This window comes from Cajanus cajan, chromosome 3 (assembly GCF_000230855.2).
Source record: "Cajanus cajan strain Asha chromosome 3, NIPB_CcT2T_4, whole genome shotgun sequence".
Taxonomy (NCBI): domain Eukaryota; kingdom Viridiplantae; phylum Streptophyta; class Magnoliopsida; order Fabales; family Fabaceae; genus Cajanus; species Cajanus cajan.
This window is the reverse complement of record NC_138519.1, coordinates 12,370,716-12,395,812: the sequence shown is the minus strand read 5'-3', so window position 1 is coordinate 12,395,812 and position 25,097 is coordinate 12,370,716. Positions and strand designations below refer to the sequence as shown.

The window sequence follows — 25,097 nt, the reverse complement described above, 5'->3', positions numbered from 1 at the left end:
TATGTTTAAGAAACTAGTCAAGAAAGTCTATGTACTTTTGCCATCGTTAGAGCTGTCAAAATGGGCTACCCGACCCGGCCCGGCCCGGCCTACTACGGGTTGGCCATTTGGTGGGCCAACTCAACCCGACTCATTTATCAGTGAGTTCAAAAAAATTGAGCCCGACCCGGCCCACCACGGGTTGGTGGGTTAAACGGGTTGGCTCACCTTTAAAAAAAATAATTTTTTTCATTTTTTTTTCTTAATATACAACTAAAGTCCAAAAATTTAAACTTATTTAAAAAATCTGAGATTCTTAATTAAGACATCCTTAAATGAATTATTCATCCCAAACATTAAATGATAATTTTAAATACAATCAAATCAAATCTAAATAATCTCAAATAGATAAATATAATCCAAAATTATCTTAAACTTCAAATATAATCCAAAATCACAAAAATTACAAATCACAATCCAACATTAAATTATTATTGTCTCATGTTGGACTGCTCCATGACCCAATAATTATTGTATTTTTTCAAAAAAAAAATTAATCACGGGTTGGTGGGCCAGCCTGGCTCACCACGGGTTCAACCCGGGTGAGCCGGGTTGGTGGTGAGCCGAGTTCAAATTTGACCCGTATTAAAATTTTCAAATTTTTTTTAACCCAACCCGGCTCGAACCCGTGGTGAGCCGAGTTGGCTCGCCGGACCAAGCCCATTTTGACAGCTCTAGCCACCGTAATATTTATAGAGGTGAGAATAGGCCAAATTTTAATTGGAATGCATGACCTAATCTTTTTAAAATTTGGTCTAATTTGATTTGTTTAATAAAAATGTTAAGATTATATTTTTTTAAAAAATTATTTATATAAAAATGTCAAGTTTAGATTTATATAAAAATCTATTAGACTTGATAAGTTAATCTATTTATTTATATAATATAATAAAAAATTAATATATATTATTAAAAATATAAATAAATAAATAAATTTATAAAATAAAAATAACTTATCAATATTTAAAATAGAGGATGGTTTAAACAATATTGTTGTAACTTTTATTAAGTATTACACAATTCAATAACTTTATATTAAATACGAATTTTGTAAATCTAATCGTTAGATTGAAAGTTCTTTACTCTTAGATCATATATACAAAATTTTATATTAATCCAAGATTTTGATACTTCATTCTTATAAAACAAAATTGACGTAATGTATACATTTCAAAATATAATAAAATATGAACACTTTAATGACATTCAAGTTATTATTCAATTTTAACAAAATTTAATATAAACATATAAAGTGATATGGAATTATAATTCAATGGAGTACATTTTGGTAGTGATTTATAACTTATAAAAATTATCATTCTATTCATGATTTTTTAACTTCACGAATTTTGATTAGAATCCTCAAATGAAAATGGTCACTACTTGATTTTTAATCTAAAAAATAGTAACTAAAAATAGCAAACTCAAAGTGTAAACTTAAATGAATGGAATTTCATTCATAGGGTAAAAGATTACATAGGGTTATTGGTCCGAGTAGAACACGAATCTAGAAGGGGAGTTGAATAGATTCATTGCTTAGATGGATTTCAATGGTCTTTAAAAACTTCCTTTTTAATTGTTTACTTTATTAGACCAATTTCAGTTAATCACATTTAGATTACAATACAACCAAAGATACACAATATCATATTTATTATACAATGAAACAAATTCTTGTGATCCAAATTAATTTTAGTAATTACCTTATTTCACTTATTACCAAATATAATAGAATTTGAATTAGTAATTGATAACATTCATAGAAACAGTTTCTTGGATTTCTTGAAATTCTTTTTACTAATTTTAACAAGAATTATATCAAGATATGAAGGTTAAGAGAAAATTTGCACAGTGATCTATACTAGTTCAACCATACAAGGGCCTACATTCAATTTCTGACTTAGCACCCCACTAAATTAAATTATTCCAGTATAATATACTTTACAAACACTATGTACAAACAATATTATACTCAGAATGTAAACCACATAATCTTGATTCCACAAGATTTCACAAACATAGAATTCTTGCACCCCACAAGAACCCACTTGAGAAAAACTTATCCTAAGATTTCTCTTAACTCTTCTAGAGACACCTTATCTCAAGAGTCATATACCCACCAGTAAAAACAAAATTTAAAGATCAGAAACAATACACCTAATGTGTTGAATGATCTTCCACAGAGATTAGCTCAACAATCTTCCAAGTTCTTTCAATAACACATATTTCTTGGATCAATCTTGTTATTGTAGTTTTTCTTAAAAATTTCATTTGATCTTCTCTCAAAAATGTTTTCACAACACAACCATGTTTTTTCTTTTCTTGATCTTTCTAATGATCTCTCTTGCTTTTATTTTAATCATCTTCTTGTAATTTTCAAAAAGAGTTATATTTATAGAGTAAACAAGATTTCACATTAAAAACTTGTAACAACATTAATTTATTGCCATAGCAGGTAATCTATTACCAATATTTAAAAACTGAAATTAAATTGATTCAAAAACTGAGGTAAACGATTACTGATACTAATAATCGATTATCCCGTATTTCAGAAACCATAAAACTCAATTTTGTGCAGAGGTACCGACAATCAATTACTAACATGGGTATTAACCCAATGCTTCTTCAACTTGTTTCACTTGTTTTCAACTTAAAAGCCACCATGGTAATCTATTACTTCAATTGGTAATAGATTATCACAAAGAGGACTTTGAATTCCACTTCAAAACTAAGTTTAAGTAATCTATTACTTGAAATGGTAATCTATTACCTGACTTAATCTTTAATTCTTTTGAATGAATTAAGTTTCATTTAATGTTAAAACACTTTGTAATCTATTATAAACACTTGATAATCTATTACATCATGTTTTCACATGAAATGAGAAACATTGAGTTTATGTTTACTAAAACAAGATAAGTTTTTAAAATTAATCAATCATAATCAAGCAAACACATTCAAGCTTAAGTTCTGTTAAACAATCAATACAATATCCTTTTAACATAGGTCAAAAATATAAAATGAAGCAAACTTAATCAAAGCTAAACAAAGTTACATCAAAACTAAAACTTCATCTTCACAAAGATCTTCAAAAGGGCTTCAAACTCAACAAGGGACTATTGGCCAATAAGATGAGTTATAAAATGATCAAGGAAAAGAAAGAGCCTTATGATTGTTAACAACATCTTCAGTCAGAGGAGAAGTCGGTTGAGGAGAAGAGTAATAACATCTTCAGTAGAAGCTTCATCCAAAATGTTGTCAAGACTAACATAGTCCCTCTAGTATAAATCTTTTCCAAGGTTGAATTGAAAGCTAGAGGGAACTTCAAGAAAATGCATAACTTGACGAACAACATGCTGAAAACCCCCTTCATGTTCTTCCTATATTTTATCCTCGGCATCATCCTTGTAGACTTTATATGCAACAACAACATTGGGTAAGATAGTCACGACCCTCGGGGGGCAATATTCCTTGATCCAAAGCCTCTCGAATATTAACATTCAGAAAGAAAAAAAGTTTTGGCTGTAACGAATGAGGGAATAGAGTGAGCTCCTACATATGAAGGCATTTTCTTTTGCGTAAGCCTTCTTTCCTTCTCAATCATGGTCTCTAAGCATTCAATAGTCTTTTGATTAGGAATTTTTTTTCTCAGAGGGACCTTTACCTTAGATTTTTTCTATGATTTGGGGGGCAAGACATCAATGGGAGGATCTTGAGCGATATTTGTTTGAATCGAAGTGTTAGTAGCAGCGAAAATTGCATCAACACAAGCGTGTTTTTTCCTAACTTGGAAAAATGAAGCAACCGTGGCACCTGAAGAAGCCATTATGCCTACAACAAGAAAAAAAGTTAACAATCAAAACAATATATAAATAAACAACTTTTTAGAACAAAATTTACCTTCAAGATCCCTAATATGCTCATAGGATCTATGTAAATTAGTCAAACATTGATAAGGAAGATTTTAAGGCAACATGTTCAAAAAAGACAAACTTGAGAACTCTTTGGCATTGAGATAATAAATGGGAAGTTCATCAAATCGACATTGAACATGAGTCTAGTATAAAGGGAAGAGTGATTTATTTTGATTATCAAAAGAAATGAAGATGACGTGAAAGGTGGATTTCAATTTTGAAAAATCCCACTTTAAAATTTTTGTAGGAAGAGGTATAAGGTTTTAAAGGTTTTTAGTTAAGGAGTCGAGCTAAAGACACTCACTTGACTTTTTCACTAGGACGACAATAATAGTAATGAAGAAACAAGTTGGAGGTAGGTTTGACACGAGTATATTTTCATAATTACCAAAAAGCTTGCATAGTTGTCCAACTATTTGAATGAAGTTGGGTAAGGACAATGTTAGGTATCATAAGAATACTAGTAATAAAAGGGTTAAAAGGGGTAATGACTCTAAGGTCTCAGAAAGACAATTATACATAAAGAAGAAATGTGTTATGTCTTGAGGGGTCTACTAGGCCAAAATGTAATCTAGGTTAGGAGAGTCATCAATTTTACAACATTTGACAAATATAGGAAAATGATCCTCTTAGACAAAAAAAAAAAAATTTAACATGAGATACAAAATCGAGGACTATCTTTTTTTTAGAAGTATCTTCACTTTCATCAATATCTAAGTCTTTAAGTTGAGCCAAAGGCTCTATCATAGTGTTTGAAGGGGTATTTTTGGAAGAGTAGGATAATTCAGAAAATGTAGACGAAGATGAAGTATCAGAAGAAGAGTCACTCATCATTTCATTTATAGAATAAAATTGAAAGTCCAAAAAGAAAATAAGGAGAGTTCTCGATCGTAGAGTAAGAAAGAAGAGTTGTTAGTGTCAGAGCATTAAATTTGCTAAAATGAGCTCATATTTATAGTAAGGGAAATCGAAGGAGCAATAACAACATCAAATGTCATAGCCATCAGATCAAAATCAAATTAACGAGTGTCATTAAATGAATCTTTGTATGCTCACGAAAAGTAATTCATCATTTCAAAAAAGAAGGTGAAGAGACACAATGACTCATAAGGGAAACATTTTAGAATTAGGTGTTGTCAAACAAGTTAATAAATTGTAACACTTATCGAGAAAATTCAAACATATGCAATGATTAAGTTTTCATTGATTTAATAGAATCTTGAAAACCCAAGAGCATGTATACTGATAAGGTATAAACCAAGGGTAAAATCGATGACATGACATAGCTGAAGAGTAAACCAAAGACCCATCAGACTAATGTCGAAGATTGTGCGAATAGGTATATTTGGAAATGTAAAAAGAATACAAGATATAGATAATCATGTGTTATTGGGCTTGATGTTAAGACCTATGCCCAATTACAGTTAGTATAAATAATAATGTATTAAAGAGAAAAAAAGTACTTTCTTTTAGATATTGTATTTATTACAATATGAATTATGTTAACTTGATCAAGACTGAAAACTTACTTGAGTTGGAGTGACTTTTATAGGTATACTCCCTTTTCTTCTTAGATAAGTAGGGTTGAAGAAAGTTACATCAATGTGAAGAGGGAAGGCCAAAACTACCTACCTTTCCAAATAGGTAAAGTCAAAGAGAAATAGAAGACAATCAAAGGATTAAGGACTTAAAGGGCGAAGACTAGAAGTTTATAGAGAAATACAAAATTACCCTTGTACCACTATGTAGGTACAAAACTTAAGACAAGGACGACACTAACTATGAGATAAAAGGAATATTTTATATAAATTATTTTAGAACACTTTTTTAATATTCTTGAATAGATTTTTTTGGTATATATTTAATATTTTAGATCAAATATTTTGAAGTATATTTTTAACATTCTACACTATATGTTCTTATTCAGAAAACATTCACATAAAGATAATATGTATATAAACTAAAATAATGGGTGAAGAAGTAAATGCAAATAATTAGTAGTGGACTAATTAAGGTTCATGATATATACACCTCCTTTTTTCTATAAGTACACCTCCATTTAAAAAAAAAATTAAAATATTCTTAATTTTTATTTTTAATTTTTTAATTTTACACTCACAATATTTAATTTAGTAATTTTTTTTACACATCTTTCCTCATTTTTTCAATTTTCACATGCACTCCTTACCTTTCTTTCACCTCACTTATTTTGATAGGTAATTTTAATTTTTTTGGTCTTACATTACTCTTCCTCTCTCCTCTTTCAGTTTTCTTACTTTTATCTCCTCTCTTACCCTTTTAGTTTTCACAAATATGTAAGACATAAACTAGTTTTCAATAATATTATAGGTGTGTGTGGCTTTTTGACAATAGGTAAAAAATTAAAAAAAGACGAAATAGTGCATGTGAAAACTGAAAAAGAAAAAAAGATTAGTGAAAAAGAAGAAGAAAATAATAAATTAAAAGTTGGAGATATAAAATATAAAAAATATATATATTTTATAATTTTTTTAAAAAAATAAAGGAGGTGTACTTATAAAAAAATAAGGTGTATATATCATCAACCCTAATTAATTAAGTACGGGCTATTTAATGTTTTTGTTGGCCTTGATGTCTAAACTTTTTATGGGCCAAAATAATGTGTCCAAGTGCATTGGGCTTCTTTTAATTTTATTGAATCACACATATAAAAGCTGCTTAAGAACTATTCCAGTTAATAATTCTTTCTCGTGTCAACGTAGAGGGGAATAATTATCTATTTTTTAAAACACTAATTACTTGCATAATTGTATTATTAAAGATTTATGTTATAATTAAGTGCTATATATATAATTATAATAATATTATTTGATTACTTGGTATTCTAAAGTACATTTTTCAACATTTGATTCATATTGACCTTTATTCAGTATTCTAGTCATAACTTGAATTGTAGATATTTATGCGTTATTTACATGTCAAGAAAGACGAGTAAAAGCCTATTTGTATAACTAATGACTATATATTTTTGTTTCATTCAACACTTGTAAGTAACATATTGAGAAATAGAGTTTCATATTTTTTCTGTGAAAATTACATTTTGTTTTCTATACCAATCAAATGATCATTTGAATTAATTAATTAAGTATCATGAAACCACAATTTGGTTTTTAGCACTTGGGCATATTCGGAGGTGGTGGAGGTAACGTGGTAGAAGGAGTGGGTCCATTCTCAACCTCGAAAGCCATAGCCAATCCCCATCCCATATGAGTGTCTATATGGCAGTGAAAAAACCATATACCTTCACAAAATAACCAACATGTAAAATTTTATTTCGATAATATATATAAATGTATATTAATAAAATCTACATTAATTATAAACACATAATGTTAAAGTAAAACTTTGACAAAAATATATTTTTCTTCTCTTATATTATTTATTAGTGTCAGTTTAGTCTCACTTTAATTAATTGAATAAATTTAGTCCTACATTTTTAAAATATATCTCAATGTTTGACCTTCTGTTTCTTTTGTTAAAATATTTAACGAATGTAATACATGTCATGCCACGTGTCATGCTATCATGTCATGTGACATGACATCATGATACGTGACATGACACATGACATGATAACATGATACGTGACATGATAACATGGTAACATAATACATGTCATGTCATCGTGCCACATGTCATGACACGTGTCAGATCTGTTAATTATTTAAACGAAAAAAATGGAAAGTCAAATATTGAGATACATTTAAAAAATGTAAGACTAAATTAATTTAATTAATTAAAGTAAGACTAAATTGATACTAATAAATAATATAAGGGATGAAAAATGTATTTTTGCCTACAACATTAATTATGACAAGAGAAAAAGGATACCTGGATTATTTGCTTTGAATCTAATGACAGCCCATCCTCCACGTGGCACACCAATCGTGTTCCTCATTTGTGGATTCACAAGATTAAACTTTTCTCTATCTCTAGTGGCATTGTAGTTTCCATAGCCTTGAGCCAAGACGTAGAAGTTGAAACCATGAAGGTGCATGGGATGGTTCTCCACATCAAGGAACGACGTGCTTTGCAAAACAATCTCCACCGTCGAGTTAAACCTCACACGCTTCACCTTGGTAGACTTATGAGCAAATATGCGCGTGAAGTCAAGGCTAGTGTTTGGGCTTGTATAATCAAACTCATACGGAGGCCCATTGGGAAAATCCCTAGTGTACACCCCACTCACACCCTTATAAAAGGCCTCCAACATGGACACTCCTACGTCACTGGGCAAAACAAAGGACTCGTTGTTGATGCTGGCGGAGAAGTTAAACCCAAAGGGGCCCAAGCAGGTGCCGTTCTTGTGACACCGCTCCAGGTTCACTCCAAACACCATGAAAAGACTCTGGTCCACTTGGTCTGGGCAGGCGGCCCAGTGAGGCCCAATGGGGAGCCCAGTGAGGTTGGTGTAGAACTTGTTGGCGGTTTTTGTGTCGTTGTAAACGGGCATGAGGGGCATAGGGGGGGATGCGGATTGGGATCCTTGGTAAACGACGAGTCCTCTTGCTGTCGTATTGTCAAACGCTGCCGTTGTGGAGTAGTAAACGGAAGCTGCCATGTAGTAAGAGCCAATTGGTTGGTTGGCTTCCAGAAGGACGTCGGTGGTTTGGCCGGGGCCGGCCACCACCACGTCGGTCACTAACGGCGTCGTGTAGACGGCGTCGATGGCCACCACTGTGAAATTGTGATTGGCGAGCTTGAAGAACACTTGGGTAATGAGGTTGGTGTTGATTATTCGTAACAAGTAGGTTTTTCCTGCTTTAACCTTCAGTTTAAACATCCCTAATTATATTGATGTAAAGTTTAATTAGAATAAGCATATTGGATATTTTACTTGTGAACATGCATTATTAATATATAAAAGAGATATTTCTTTTAATAATTATTTTAATTTCTACTTTTTTTAATTATTATATTATTTTATTTTAAAAAAATTTAAAAAATATTTTTTAATTAAATTTAAGAACGTAAAATTAATGAATTAATTATAATATTAATTAAATTAATATATTTTTATTATTTAATTTTTATTTTTATTTTATTTTTAATAAAAACACGAAATATCTCGATTTTATTAGTCATAAATAGTATCAGTATTAATTTAATGATTAGGTGAAAAATGATTAAAATAATTAGAATTATAGCGACGATTTTTGAAGTATTTCATATTTAAAAATAATAAAAAAAAGTATCGACATCAGATTTGGTGAAATTGCAACTATTAACATTCCTATTATAAAGAGACTATTTAAATGCTTCCGTCTGAATCTTACTATAACACATAATTTAGGAAAAAAATTTGGTTAAAAAATTAAATTAACTTTACTTTGTTTATTCTTATTAAAGATGGTAAGGATATGTATTTTTATTTTTTAATTTTAAAATTTTTTCAATTAATATTTATGATTTTTGTTGATATTGATCCATAAATTTAAAATAGTATAATATCTTTGTATCTCATAAAAATTTATTGATAAATAAAAAATAAAATAAAATAGATAAATTATGATTTTATTCTATAAATTTAATAAAAATAATTAATATAATGATTTATATTGATCCATGTAATTCAGTTAAAAATGTTTTATAATAAATATTAGAGATAGTAATTAAGAGGTTAATGTAGAAATAAATTTGTGTTAGAAAATTTATCAGCAATTTGACAAAATATAAAACGGCTAAAAGCGTGTAAGTATAATTTATTCTAATTAAAAGTTTAGTTAAAAAAAATTAATCAATGTATATTTATAATTTTTTTTTTGCAGAAAAGCCTTTATTTTTAATGGAAGACAATTTTTATTATATTATTTTTCTTGTGAGGGTGTTTTATGTTATGTTATTGTTCACTAATTTTTATAAGGAAAAGGATAAATAGTATTAAAAAAAGGGGTTTAACTATATAAATTCTATGAAAAAAAAAAAAAACTAGATTCTACATTTATAAATTCCGTTAGAATTTTAATTTAACATCAATACTCCATATACCCTTGAATGATAATGCGAAACCTTTTCGCTAAAAAAGTATAAAAATACTGTGACACCTTATTAGTCAAATTTGTCTCTTTTCGCATACTTTTCGTCGTTCAAATTAGTTGTCCCCTTTCAACATTTTTAAAAACTTTAATTATTAATTTAATAATAATATTCAAGCTTACTTAAGATTTATATTAACATTTTCTTTTACTACAATATTTATTTTCTTAAACAGGTCTTGCTAAGGAATACTTTAAGAAAATTAGTTAAGAAATTAATAAATATTTTTTTTTATTAAGTAGTTGAAGTGTATTTGTAACATTTTATCATAATTGTTTATTTATTTATTTCTTGACTAGTGTTCTAAGGAAACATATTTGTATTTTACTTCTTCAATATTTACTTTAATTTTTTAATTTTATATTATTTTTTTGTCACCTCAAACATTCACAATATATTCTTATATTAACTTCATTCATTTAAAAGAAAATTCTTTTGTATCTAAATTAAATTAAAACCAAATTTAACTTTTGATCAATATTCAATCTACGATTTATCTCCCAATATATATTTTTTTTTACTTGCAAACAAAATTATGTGTTTAACATACTACTACCTTCTTCCTATAATTATTAACTTTTTTAAAAAAAAATTATCAAAAAATAATCTATATTGAAAAAAATTCAAAGTGTAATTAATATTTTTTAGTTATATCCTTATTTGACATCTTGTTACAAGTGGCACAAACATTAAAATAAAGATACTAAATAAAGTCATTTCAATTCGAATATAATAATTTGCAACCCTATTAAATATTTCATAATTTTATACATTAACTTTAAACATCGATATTAATTAATAGAGTTAAGGTCATGGAATTCAACAAAAAAGTTAGGTAGGCATTTTTATTTTATCATTTTGAAAAGGATAGGTAAGCATCTTGAAACTTAGTTTAGAAGCAAATTAATGATTAGACGACAAAATAGAATGAGAGACTTAATTACCTTCTTGAGAGCAATTGTAAAGATCACCGGGCAAGCCATTGATCATGAAAGCATCCGATGGAGGAAGTACTTGGGAATCAATTTCCATAACATCATCTTTCCACCATTCACCTGGAATTAACTTTTTATTACTTTATAAAAAAACAAATAATGGAAAGAGATTATTGAAAAACTAAAACAAATAAATAAAGTCAACAAGTGAATTTGTATGAAATTATATTTGTATTTCAAATTTATACAATTTTTTTAACATAAGATAAATATTTTTAAACTAATATATTCCTTAACTAAAAGTTAAGAACTAAAATCTCACAGTACTATATAATTTATTTAAGAGATTCAACTCTCTCAACAAATGATTTCTCATATATATATATATATATATATATATATATATATATATATTTTGATTAGTGATCAAATTTCTAACCACAAATTTAAGAAATAATATTATTTATTAATTATGTCATACCTTGTTGATTAATTCAAGATAACGATAAGAAGAGAAAAGAGAGAAATGTCACTATAAGAAAATTGACATATAGTGACACACACCCTATAATGAAACAATATGTATTACTAAAAATTAATTTTTTTCATACAATAAATATAATATATATTTGTATATTATTAAAAAGTGTAGGTATAAACTATAGTGACACACAAAATATATTGTTAAATCTCATTTAAAATAAACACTAAAATTGCGTGTACATGTATGTCAAATAGATATATACTTACATATATTGTATCTATAGTGACATTTTTTATATGCTACTGTATATGTAAAATTTGTTGTAGTGTGTAATGTTGAAAGATTAAAAAAAGTAAAATATTATAATTGGATGAATATGCATACCTAATAAGATGGGAACTTCTTTGTAGGGTCTAAGGAATGCATAAGGACGACCTCGGCGGGGACGAATAAAAAGGGCACCATGAACAGTGGCACGTAAAAAGGAAGAATGGGCATGCCACCAAAGAGTTCCCTCTTGTCCTATAATGTTAATTCTGTAACTAAAGCTATGTCCTGCTTGAATTGGACATTGAGTTACATATTCAGCACCATCTGCCCACGCACTCATTACTTGAAATATTCCATGCCTGTTTCGTACAACAACATGTAAAATAAAATAAGCGTTGACCCTTTCATTGTACATATTAAGGGAAACAATTTTACCGGTGTTACATCTCTCATATAATAACAATATTTGTCAACGAAAAGTAGATAATAATATCTTTGATTCAAACCTTTTAAGTAAACAAATACACACTAACTTTTTAAGCCATGTATATATAAATATATCTCAATGCTAACTTGATCTTCATATATGGTTCAAAATTACTTATATGCCAATCTTATATCACAATATTTCTACCAATTTTTTTTATTAAAATTATAATTTTAGCTTCTTTTTTTCATTTTAGATTTCACTTTGATCTTGTGAGTTTAAAAAGTTTTATTTTGATCTCTAAAAGTGTTTCTATTAGTTAAATTAATTTTTTTTTATCAACTTTTATACTAATGATATTAATTTTGATTGACATGACGACATTCTCAAATTTACATCGATAATATTAAATATATTTTTATGGGCAAATGTTCATATTGTGGAGTATAAGAAATTCTTTCCCTATATATACATCAATATTTAAAAGTCCACGAACTTCTACTTAACTAACAGAAAAGTTTCACATAAAACTTGATGATAGTTTTAGGTGGGTTTGGGGATGTGAATTATATATTGCTAAACGTTTTAAATTCAATCGGAAAAGAATATATGTATGTTATAAAGTCAATTTCCTAAAATCTCAAGCTGGCGTGTGTAATTCGCAATAATTTAATTTTTGCTATACGACATCATTTCTGTTGTTTCGTTAATTTTTTAAGAAATTTGTTTGAATTCAAAGGACATACATAGTAGTTTAAAAAGAATATTAATTCGTTAGTTGATTCTTAAGAGAATGGATTTCTTAAATGACATTGACAAAAATTAATTTCCTCGAAAGAGGAGAAACTAAAGTATGTACCAATGAATAGTGATGTTGTAGGGTGAGTTATTGAACACGTGAACCACAAGTGTGTCACCCTCTCTGACTCGTATAGTGGGTCCAGGAATTTTTCCATTCACTGCTGTTACAACTTGGTGCTTGCACAACCGTTGGATCCTCATGTTCCCAACCTGCATTACACACACATAAACTTCAATATATATGAGGTACATTAATTTTTCAATGATAAGATGTACCATTGTCCAACAAATTTTACAATGAAGAGAAAGAGAGATAAACAAGAGAGAAATCATACATGTAAACAATTTGCACTACCGAGAGAGAGATATGAAAGAGAAGATAAGATGAAATATTCTCTCCATTTTTTTATCTTCATTTCTTTCATTTATACGGTTTAGGAAAAATAAATAATATTGCTCTCCATTAAATATGTATCATATCTATTTCACTTATTTTTCGAAAACCCTAATAATGGAAGAAAAAGATAAAATGAAATGAGGAGAGAATCTTACATGTAACGTAGCATGCAGAAGCAGAAGCAGAAGCAAAATAAAATGGCAAAAATATGAAATAAAGAAACCAATTACATTGAAAGTGTGTTCCACGATAGCAGCAGAAGCCAAAGAAGAAGAAAGTAGGAGTGCCAAAATCCATGCTAGAGAAACAACCATATTGTCAAAAGAAGTTATCAGAAGAAGACTCAGTGAAGCATAATCATGAGAGGAACGTAGCTATGTGAGAACGTGAGTTTGTTGTTTTATGAGGGACCAATACTCTCTGTCGATCCTATTATTCCAATATATATATATATATATATATATATATATATATATATATATATATATATAGAGTCAGCAGCACTGCACTTAATTTCCATCATATATATATGTAGTGTTTACATAATTGTTTGACAAGTAAAAGAATTGCAACTTTATCAGTTGGAATAGTCTCTGCAACGGGCTGTGACCGAATTAACTTTGTTATCTGTAGGAAGATTAGTCTCCAGACAACTTGTAGAAAGAAAAACGATGTATATATAAAAAGTCAAAACGTTGATTTTCATGCAAAACATTTTTAAGTCAAATATTTTATGGTGCCGTATTAGTGTGACAACGTAGTTTAATTAATATTATTCTCTATTTCTGGTGAAGGCAGAATTTGATCAATTCAAAGATATAAACAATCTATGCATATATAATGAATGAGTATCTGATTGTAACTGAATTATAAACTATGTCCGAGATCGCCTTCTCTTTGATTGAGTAAAATGATTAAAGAATGACGACATCTTGGAGTATCATTTTGTCGTAAGTGTTTGGTTTTGCACAAACTCTTTGCAATTTGTTGATACATGATGCATAGTGGGATTTGTCATATGTTCATATCACCACGTCCAAGGCATAACGCTACAACACTCGTGTTATCTTTGCTTTCTGTCTCATGAAAGTTGTCACGCACCGATACCATTGCTCTTATTAGTTGGGGTATCTACAAATGTCCTAAATAACTTAATTATCGCATAAAATATTTTAATAATTTCTTCTCCATAGTGTGCTATTGCACAATAATTTTTGCATTGAAATTAAGCCCATTAAGATTGCGTAAATAATATCTTAATTTATGCACATTAAGCCCAACTATTGGGTGGCAAAGCATGCTAACTGCTAAGACTTGTCTCCTGGGGATCCCACACGCAGTATAAGCACATTTTTGGCTGGTGTTTTCCTTTCCCACATATGCCAAAACTGTTAGTGTATGTACTAAAGATGTGTTTCAAACAAAACATTTTAATTTATTAGATTATCTTAATTAGAATTAATGTAATAAAGTTTGTAGGATAGTAAATTTTGACCCCATAGGACATTAATATAACTTTATCAAAAGATCCTATTAAATACTAAACATAATAATACATTGATATTGTGAATATCCAAATTTATTTTATCATTCTTTTCTTTTCTTTTAATTCATTTTATTATTATTTTTTTTTCTCTCTTTGTTACCAGTCTGGGCCAACATAGGTCCAGTAGTATGCATTTTTTTGTTTGTTTGTTTCCACACTCTTTCTATTCATTATTTTGGTTTATTATGCTTAATGGGTTTCAGGCTCGAGGGCTGGATTAGTTTCCTGACTTTCCTCTGTTTGCTGAAGTTTCATGATATATACAATTTTTTTATAAGTACATCTTTTTTATTTTTTAAAATATTTATAATTATTTTTTTATTTTTAATTTTATCCCTCTAATTATCAATTTATTACTTTTTTTTTTCTTTTCCACATGCCTTCTTCTTTTTCTCTTTCACTTTTCACATACACATTTTTGTCTTTCTCCAATTTCCCACCTATTTCAATAGATAATTTTAGTTTTTTTGGTTTTTACATTACTTTCTTCTCCCCTCACCTTTTTCGCTTTTTCATATGCATTCAAATCATAGAATTAGTATGCGACAATATTGTAGGTACGTATGACTTTTCTTGATAGTTTCTATCAAACTACACGCTGATTTTTTTCTTCTAACACTTTCTCTCCTTTCACACTTTTAAAAACCTTAACATCAAATTTAGTATTATGAAAAAAAATATTTTAGAACACTAATTTTACTATTCTAGAGTTCTTTTGGAGATAATGAAATTAGTGTTCTGAAAAAGAACTTTTCAGAATTGTGTTTTTTACATACTTTTAGAAAATACTTTTTGAAATATATAATAAATTTAGTGATCTGAAAAGTACTTTATAGAAGTATGTAAAATAATACATTTTCATAAGGTACTTTTTGGAACTCTAAATTTACTATTTAAGAAAAAACCTATTCGAAATTATGTAAAGTAACACACTTCCAAAAAGTACTTTTCGAAATAACAAAATTAATGTTCTGAAAAGTACTTTCTATAAATATCTTAAAAATCAAATTTCAACAAACCCTTTTAGTAACACTAATTTTACTATTTTGGAAAGTACTTTCTAGAACACTAAAATTATTTGATGTTGTGTTTTCTAGATGTATAAATGGGTAAAGTACTCGAAGAAAAAATGCACATTAATTTGGCTCAACACTTTTAACACTGTCTCGAGAAAGTCATGCACACTTATAATGTTGTGGAAAACTAATTTTACGTGCTAGCTGTGTGTGAAAACTAAAAGAGAGGAGGGAAAATATAATAGTGAGAAAATTGAAAGAGGAAGAAGGAAACGAGTAATGTAAAACTGAAAACATTAAAATTACTTATTGAAATAGATGGGGTAAAAGAAAGGTAAAGAGATACATGTGAAAACTAAAAATAGAAGGAAAAGAGGCGTATGAAAAAGAAGAAAAGAGTGTTAAATTAAATGTTGGAGGTATAAAATTAAAAAATTATAAATTATAAAATTTAAGGATATTTTAAGAATTTAAATATTTTATTTTAAAAAAAGGTATACTTAAAAAAAAAAAAAAAAAAAAGGAGGAGGAGGATGTATATCATGAGCCTTTGATGAATTGGGGAAGGGTCCAATCTGATTCTTGATTCATGTCTTTTGTCTTTCATTAGCGTGGGATTAGCCCACTTGTTTGCTGAGTTTTATTTTTGTTTACTGTTAAAAAGATTGGGCTTAGCCTATTCGGCTTGATTTTGTTTCCTTCTATTTTTTGTCTCATTTTTGACATCGTTGGGCCAAATTCATATTTCATATTTGATATATATTTTCTTTATGCCAAAATTAATAAAACAAAATAAGCTAAATTCCAAAAGTTTTTTTTTTTTAAAAAAAAAGTTTATTTATTTATTTTAAATTCGAACCGGACTTATCACAGAAAAATAGAAAAAGATCAATCAATAACAATAAAATATAAAATAATATTGAATATATTCAACTTATCCTATACCAAATAAAGTTCTACTCATTATGTAAAGTTAAGACAAAGATAAATATATATTTGGCCGGCAATAATAAATGGATGTTGGAGATAGATAGGAGATTAGAGAAGTAATCAATCTAAATGGTTATTTATTTTTTACTTAAATATATCTTTAAATCTTTAAATTTAAAATAAATTTATTTTTTAAATTTAAAATAAGTTTTTTTAATTTTTATAATATCAAAAAATATTATTTTAGTTTATATATTCAAATTTTGTTAAAAATATGTTAAATATTGTCACATAAATGTACTTATTGATGATCTTATTTGTAAAAATTAATCTCGTATTAAGCGCAGTTAATTTTCAAATAATTATATCAATTTATCACTTTTAAATATGTTACTGACAATTTAATGAATTAAAACAAAATTTTTAAAAATTATACGGACTAAAATAATCATTTTAAATTTAAAAAAAAATTACCTTAGTTTTAAGAGACTAAAAATACATTTAATTCTTTATTTTTTCTTCATAAAGTCAGAATATTTAGGTCTTGATTTATGTGCTGGCAATGGTTTTCTATACTTGATTTCAGTTGTTGAAAAGTGTTATGAGAATGTTGGAATTAAATTAAAAATATGGTCTAATTCCAGTTGGAAGAGTGAAAGGTCAATTCCAAGTTGGTAAGGTGGCCAAGTATGTTTTCTTTTCCCACTTGGATATGATTCCATGTTTGTCTTATGCCTTCTTTTCTTTGTGAACCGGCGATTGGATTCCCATTTATGTCTTATGTCTTACTAAAACCATAAATTAACCAAACTACATTCTAGAACCACATGCTTATTCCATGTTTGGGGGAGGGGTGTGTCATTATTTTATGGTTTAACACCTACATTTTAGTAATAACAATTCATTTCAAATATTAAATATTTTAGGAAGGATGTCATTGAATGAATGAAGTAAAACAATGTGAATTATATTCATATTTGAGAATACAAAATGTTTGATTTTTTTTTAAATTTTTTTTCTTATGAATAAGAACAGAGAAAGTATTAATCTTTTCTATGAAGTAAATTATTAAACACTATTTTTTTTTCATGATAGGAAAGAATATATACCGTTATAGTATGTTTGATGTTTTAGTAAAATAATTGTGTCCCATTTTAATCGTTATTTTACGATGTTAATCAAATATTTAATATTATTTCTTATAATCTTAACCATTTATTATAGAGTGAGAAAATAGGAACATATTTAAATAAGAGAAAACCTAATTAATATGAAAATAAGAAATATATTTAAAAATCGTATAATAAATTTTATAAAATCTAATTTATCAATTATATTTCTTAATATTTGTGTAAACTTTTAAACATCAAACGAAACAAAGGCAGTAATTATGTGGGATTTTTATACTAAGACAGTGCTAGCAACATTTTTTTTTTAAAAATATTTTATTTTTTTTTATCAATTAAATTTTATTAAAAATCACAAATTTTATGAGAATCTCATCTCGCTATTTATTTAATAATATTCGATCATAAAGATTTTGTCAAATTTTAGCTAATGGTAGAAAATGTATTAAAGGGAGTGTAATAGATTAAAAAAATAATCACATGGTCTGAAATCGTGTAATTCTAGTCAATTTTTTTTCATGATATATGTAATCACCTTATTTAATTTGTAAAAAAGTGTTAACAGAAGATTGATTATGGTCATATAATTTTAGATTATATGATAAATTCTCCTCTTTATATAAATGGTGAATAAGATTATCAAAGTTCAAATTTTAGTTTACTAATAAAGAAAAAATATTTGTTATTAAGTGAAAGATTGTATATGTTGATAAAATAATATGATACATAAATCTTTTATTCTTATTAAAAAAAATTCAAAATTGATTTAAGTTCTCACTTACACTCCTTATCAATTGAGTTGGAATGGTGAAGTATGAAGGCTTATATTATGAATACTTTGCAGAATTATAACCAATCAAAAGAATATTTATGTAGTAGCACTTATTGAGACATAGTTCAACTTATTTGTAGCTCTCAAATGAAAATACTAAGCAGAAACAATTCCAATTCCTGAACTCCAAAATTTGGAAAATTTGGAAAAACAACAACATAACATAAACCTATGAACACCATGTCCATCTCAATGTTGATTATTACATTAATCGGAACCCAACACATAAGAATGAAGCCATATTCCCTCCATCTTCTAATATAATAACACAATAATAGTATAATTATAATTGGTTGCCTCAATTCACAGCATCTCTGCAAAGGAAGAGTGGATTTGAAGGGACCAAAATTACAGGGGAGAAGGTGCAGGTGCTGCCACAATGTCCTCTGACACATCAGAAACAGGGCCAGGGGCAGCTCCAGAACTCACAAGCTCAATCATGGCACGACGAGGGTTAGTCTTGTGCTTCTCACACAGTTCTGGCAAAAACACCCCTGCAAATGCAATCACATACCCTTAGTTTTTGTCTATGCTAATTAATTATTGTAACAAGAAAAATAAAATATGTGAAAACTCATCATATCAATAACAATCACACACAGAGTAATAAGAATGAGATTAATTTTTATTCATTGGGAGATACTCTTGGCAATACCAAAAATATGAAAAATACAAATCTTGTGTCACAACTTCATTTTTTAAAATTATTTCTTTGTTTTGGTGAAGGATGAGAACAATTATATACCTTGATTAGATTTGAAGTTAAAATGTTATAGGGTATTTGGTATCCTTAGGCTTTCATAGTGAATGGTGAAAGCATGAGACAAAAGCAGAACAAGAATGAGTAAAGGTAATGCGCATAATTTTTTTTGTTGACATGTTCTTATAATAGTAGTTAAGAAAACAAGCAATAAGGCATGCATTGACACGCAGAAACCTATGATTTATTCTAGTTAGTTAAACTTCCATCATAGGAAAAGTTATTCAGAGGAGACATCACTGTTCCTTTTTCTTTCTCTTTATGCTGAATAAATGGATGCTACCTAATGACCACGACTTCCAATTTTATTCATATATATAGGTCAATTCTGCAACCAAAGTTAAAAAATAATCGACTACCAAACATGTTCATTATAACCACGCATGAAAAGTTTTGGAAATTGGAATTATTAGAAAAAGACTTCTATGTTTTGTATAATTATTTTACATCACTTTTTTCTACACCTTCCTTTACCCTAGTTGAAACCAAGTCTCTTTTACTTTTTCTATATGTAAGCTGGTTTGATTAATTTGACATTTTCCAAGGGTTATAAAGAAAAGTGAGGTGAAGTAATCACTTCATATAGCGTTTGTGTTGATAAGTAATTTTAAAGTAAGCTGAATTGAAACAAGAGTGGTTAAGCAGTGTTGTAACTTCTTGGTACTGTTTTCGATTTCTACCGATAAAAAAGTATGTTAGGATTGAACAAAAACATGTGATGACATTAACAATGAATGATTCAATTCTTACCCTCTCCTGCAGCCAAGTTGAAGAAAAGGTCAACAATGTTGGGGCACTTCTGGTAACATGATGGAGAGCAAAGTTTGCCAGTGAATTGAGGCTCAAAGAAGGCATCAGAAGAAATCCCAACAGAGTTTCTATCAACACCACATGCCTCCACACATTGGTCTGTCTCTATGTACTCAGCCATTCTCTCCACCACCACTTCCGACGTCCGGCATTGGTACTCCACGCCGCCGTCCGCCGCCTTCTCCGTCTCCAACAAACATCTCTTCCCTGAAGAAGCTACTGAGAAAGCACACACTTCCTTTGGCAAGTCCTCACACACCATCTCACCTATTGATCGTTCATAAATTTCACACAAGCCATGAGTAATCAACAACAACAACAAAAGTCTTATTTCATTATGTCATATTCTTAATAATATGAAATTGAGTTTAACTTAACTTTATAAAATTAACTTGTAATATAAGAATTAATCTTTATTTATATCATATAATTTGACATTATCATTAATCGATGTAGTATATATAATATATATAGACTATTTAAATCATGTGCAACTTATTCTATACTCTATTTTAATTTTATCATTAGTCGATGGATATTAATTACATAGTTCACATGTAATGAGAAAACTTATGTTTATAAAATAAAGAATTGAACAAGACATGGAAAACGGCATGATGAACTCACCCAAAGATGCATGGATGAAGAGGGATGAAAGTAAAAGGACCAAAGGCAATTTGGTAGAGAAAGACATGGTTGTAGTTTGTTTGAAATGGAGATATTGTTGTTTTGTGAAAGAGGGAGCAAAGTGTGTGTTGTGTTGTGTATGTAATGAGAAGAAATGGGCACAATGATTTTGGGAAGGGACTAAAGGGGTATATATATTGGTGGAAAGTGGTAAAACTGCGCGTCCCTAATGGACTTGTGGACGCGTTTGGAAGCTTCACACGTTGGCCAAGTCTTAAACCATTCTTAAATTGTTTTCCTTTTTCATTAAATAAAAAATTAAACCTATAATTAAAAAATTGGGTCCATTTTCTTGCGCTTGAATGTTGAGTTGTTTCCCCCTTTTCGTCGTTGATTCGGGTGCGTGATTATTGACGACTACCTAAGACGTGTTTGGATGTCCGAACTTGGAAAACTTTGAAGTTTCCAACAAATTAAGGCATAGAAGTCAAACCCATTTTGTTTATTTTCCCATTCATTCATTTACCGTAATCTTGTCCACTTCAGTGAATCGGAAGCATCTTTTCTTCCAAAAAATTTCGGAGAAGAAACCAAAGACAAATTTGTCATTAGTGGGGTATCGTGTGCCTATCAAAATTCAGTTTGCATTTATTTTTGGCAAGGTTGGAAAGTTACCATGGATACAACTGAAATATGTGGGAACATAAAATCAACGAGATGAATTTTAAGTTTTAACCCAAAAGTTATAATGATTAATGAGATAGTGATGCCTAACAAATTAAATCGATGCAGCGTATTCTTTTGTTTCAGGGACTGAAGAAAAATTAAGCTAATAATTTGCCAAAGTATGTGCAATTAGTCATAACTCAAAAGCTAATCTATCGGTGAAAAGAAAATACAATTAAAGTTTCATTTAATTGATATGACTTAAAAAAAGATGTGGACTCGTGTAGCATGTGTTATGCGTACATGTGTCATAGTTGTAGTATCTAATAGTGTAATTGACAAATATGTAATTTTAGTAATAGGGAGAATCAATTAGTAGGCAATAATCAAGTTTCCTTTCCTCAATGAATAATGGACGAAAACCGTACAAAACTGAAATTGACTGCCAAACTGTCTCTTACTCGTGTATTTTTACTACATATCTTTTGCGAGTATAGAATGTTCACTTTGGCGATAGAATTCTATATATATATATATATATATATATATATATATATATATATATATATATATTAAGGTATATGACAGAAACATCACAAGATAAATAATAAATTATTATATAATATTTTATTTTGTAAATTATTTAATAAATAATAGACAAAACAAAATAATATTAAATTTATTAAAATTTTAATATTAATTATCATAATAAATTATTATAATGATAATAATAATAATATTAATGATAATGATAATAATAACAATAAAAATAACGTGATTGGATGATGTTAGATGGTAATAATGAGAATTAGTTTGATGTTGGTGTAGTATTATGATAATGAGTGTTTTTATATTTGAGATAAAAAAAGTTGTTTCATTATTTTTTAAGAGTATTATAGTCCTAATAAAATATGAAGATCAATAGCAGTTATTAAGAGTATATAATACCTTTTTATATATGGTACAGATAACTGATAAGGGAAGGATTTTGTTAAAATTAAAACGTACGAAGGAAAAGAGAAAAAAAAAATCTAAAAATCTAAAAGTAACGTATGAAAGAATACGAGACAATAAAAGTAATGGTATTTATTTATTTTTTTCTTTTTAACATATTAAGCATATTCAAGAGGTAGTATATGAAAGAAAGGTAGCTAAAAATAATCCAAAGCTATCTTGACAAAATTAGAATCCAAGGTTTAGTTATTTCAAAGAACTCGGGGCTACGTAAAGTGATTAGTTACAATGAAAGCGAACTTATGCAATTGAAGTGTTTGAATTTTGGAATCATCACAATTGCATAACTTTGCTTGTGAGAATTATCGATCAAAAATCAAAATATTATATATAAATATTGAATGACAAGTAAGACAAATTAATGCATACAAGTTTATATATTATTTTTTTTATACATTTCTTCTATTCGATAACTAAAAAATTAATCTCTTTCAAATGATATGCTTTTTTTTTTTTTTTTCTTTTCTTACAATAATAATAGTGTTGTTTGTGACTCAAAATGTGATATATCACTTCTATGGTTGTATGCTTTTTTTTGTCCATATACTAATGAATTTAATATGTCCTGTTTTATAAACTTTAATCTTAATATCTTTGATATATATATATATATATATATATATATATAGAACTTTTTCAGATGTGAGAGCAGAGAATAAATAGTAAATATTCAAGAGTGAGAACGTAAGAGCAAAAACTTTGAATAAGATACATAAATAGAAAAGGAAAACTTGTTAGGGAGATCTAAGTATTTTTTAAAAGAACAAAAGTTGCTCTATTATAAAAATTTGATTTCATTTCTATATAATGGAATATATTATTTCTTATGAATACATATCAAATTGATTATATAAATCTGTTATGTTCTTTTAAGTCAATCTTTTTCATTTTGTTTTTAAATTTTCTTTTTGTATTTACATTTTACATTATTGTTAGTACTCTAATTTTTGTGATTCTTATTTATTCTGGTATAGACTCTGATTTCGGTGGTTTTTTTACAACTAACATATATAAATGGTAAAATGATTTTTATCTTCTTAAGAAAAGTGGTAAATAAAATAAAATTGAATAAGTCCGACAAATGCATCACTGGTTGGTACATAGTCTATAAAAAAATTTATGAGTAAGTAATACAATGTGTTTGGAATAATTTCAAGGAAAGAAAGGTATATTAAATACCCTTCAAATTTCAAATTTGTTTTCTTTTACAAATTGGTAAAAGAAACTTTAAATTTATGTTAATTGTTTTCTAAATTTCGGTTGTTATGGTTAATATTATTATATTAGCTAGATTCTTACACTTAGATCCGTTTCCGTTTGCTTGTTAACAGTTACACACCAATGCCATATATATATTTTTTATCATCGAAATTACAATGACAATATTAATGTTCAAACATCAAATTTTATTCAACTCTCACTATTAAATCAATTCTAATGATTACATATTAATACATTTAAAATGTATTTCTTGTATGATGTAACGTAGTAAGTATTTCAGAAGGTCATGGGTAATTTAGTAGGCCAGAAACGGGCCGTTCTCAAACTGGAACGGGCCGTTCCAAACTACTAAATAGGCCTATAAATCCTAGACTAGAACGGGCCGTTCCAAACATGATTGTTGTGAGTTAAATTCAACTCCAGAACGGGCCGTTCTGATTTAAGAACGGGTCATTCTAGACGTGCCAGAATGGGTCGTTTTAGACATGTCAGAACGGGTCGTTCTGCATGTGAATTTTACACATGACGAAGGAGTCTAGAACGGGCTGTTCCGGATTCGAAACGGGCCATTCTGGCCACTCCTGACCTCTATAAATAGGCGTTGAGGAGGGAGAGAAAAGGAAAGAAAGAGAGAGAGGAAGGGAGAGAAGTTTAGAGAGAAGGACTCTGGTTCGCTAGGAAGCTTACTTTTGGAGGATTCAAGTTTGGGAGTCGAGCTTTGGAGGAAACTTCTTCGTCATCTCATTTCTTGGCTATTTTGAGCCAATTTTCAGGTAAGGGAAGCTAGATTGTATGTTGTTTGGTTATATGTGAGTTTAGGAACTCATATGGAATAAGAATGTTGAGAATCATTGATTGATTTGAGAAATTTTTCATTTTTCGGGGTTTTGGGAAAAATGGAGTTTTTGATGATTTTGATGCATGGTTGATTTCATGTTGAATTTGAGGTTATTTTTGAGTTGTATGGAGTTGTATAATTACATTGAGATGTATGATGAGTAGAAAGTGAAATGAAAAGATGCATGTTGAGTATAGTGTTGTAAACTAAATGAGTAGTTGTGCCAAATAAAAAATGCGTTGAATATGTGATATGTTGTTAAAGTTGCTATATGTTAAGTGTGGACTATTTATATGTTGTGAAATATGATGAGACGATCTAATTGTGAGTTGTGAGAATCATGATGTGAAGTGTGTAGATGTGTTGAG

General features: G+C 28.4%; 2 protein-coding genes across 2 annotated transcripts; both read right to left on the bottom strand.

Annotated features, from left to right (window-relative positions):
* Window positions 1–6,790: 6,790 nt before the first annotated feature.
* Window positions 6,791–13,771, bottom strand: LOC109816037 (laccase-7). Its single transcript, XM_020380899.3, has 6 exons — window positions 13,573–13,771; window positions 13,004–13,155; window positions 11,832–12,076; window positions 10,973–11,083; window positions 7,824–8,777; window positions 6,791–7,233 (listed from the first exon to the last, which is right to left on the bottom strand). The coding sequence occupies exons 1-6, from the start codon at window positions 13,654–13,656 to the stop codon at window positions 7,103–7,105; spliced, it is 1,677 nt and encodes a 558-aa protein (XP_020236488.2). The 5' UTR covers window positions 13,657–13,771; the 3' UTR covers window positions 6,791–7,102.
* Window positions 13,772–18,807: 5,036 nt separating this feature from the next.
* LOC109816042 (PAR1 protein) lies at window positions 18,808–21,171 on the bottom strand. Its single transcript, XM_020380905.2, has 3 exons — window positions 20,991–21,171; window positions 20,304–20,630; window positions 18,808–19,287 (listed from the first exon to the last, which is right to left on the bottom strand). Exons 1-3 carry the CDS (start codon window positions 21,055–21,057, stop codon window positions 19,142–19,144), a joined length of 540 nt encoding a protein of 179 aa, XP_020236494.1. The 5' UTR covers window positions 21,058–21,171; the 3' UTR covers window positions 18,808–19,141.
* Between the last annotated feature and the right edge of the window lie 3,926 nt (window positions 21,172–25,097).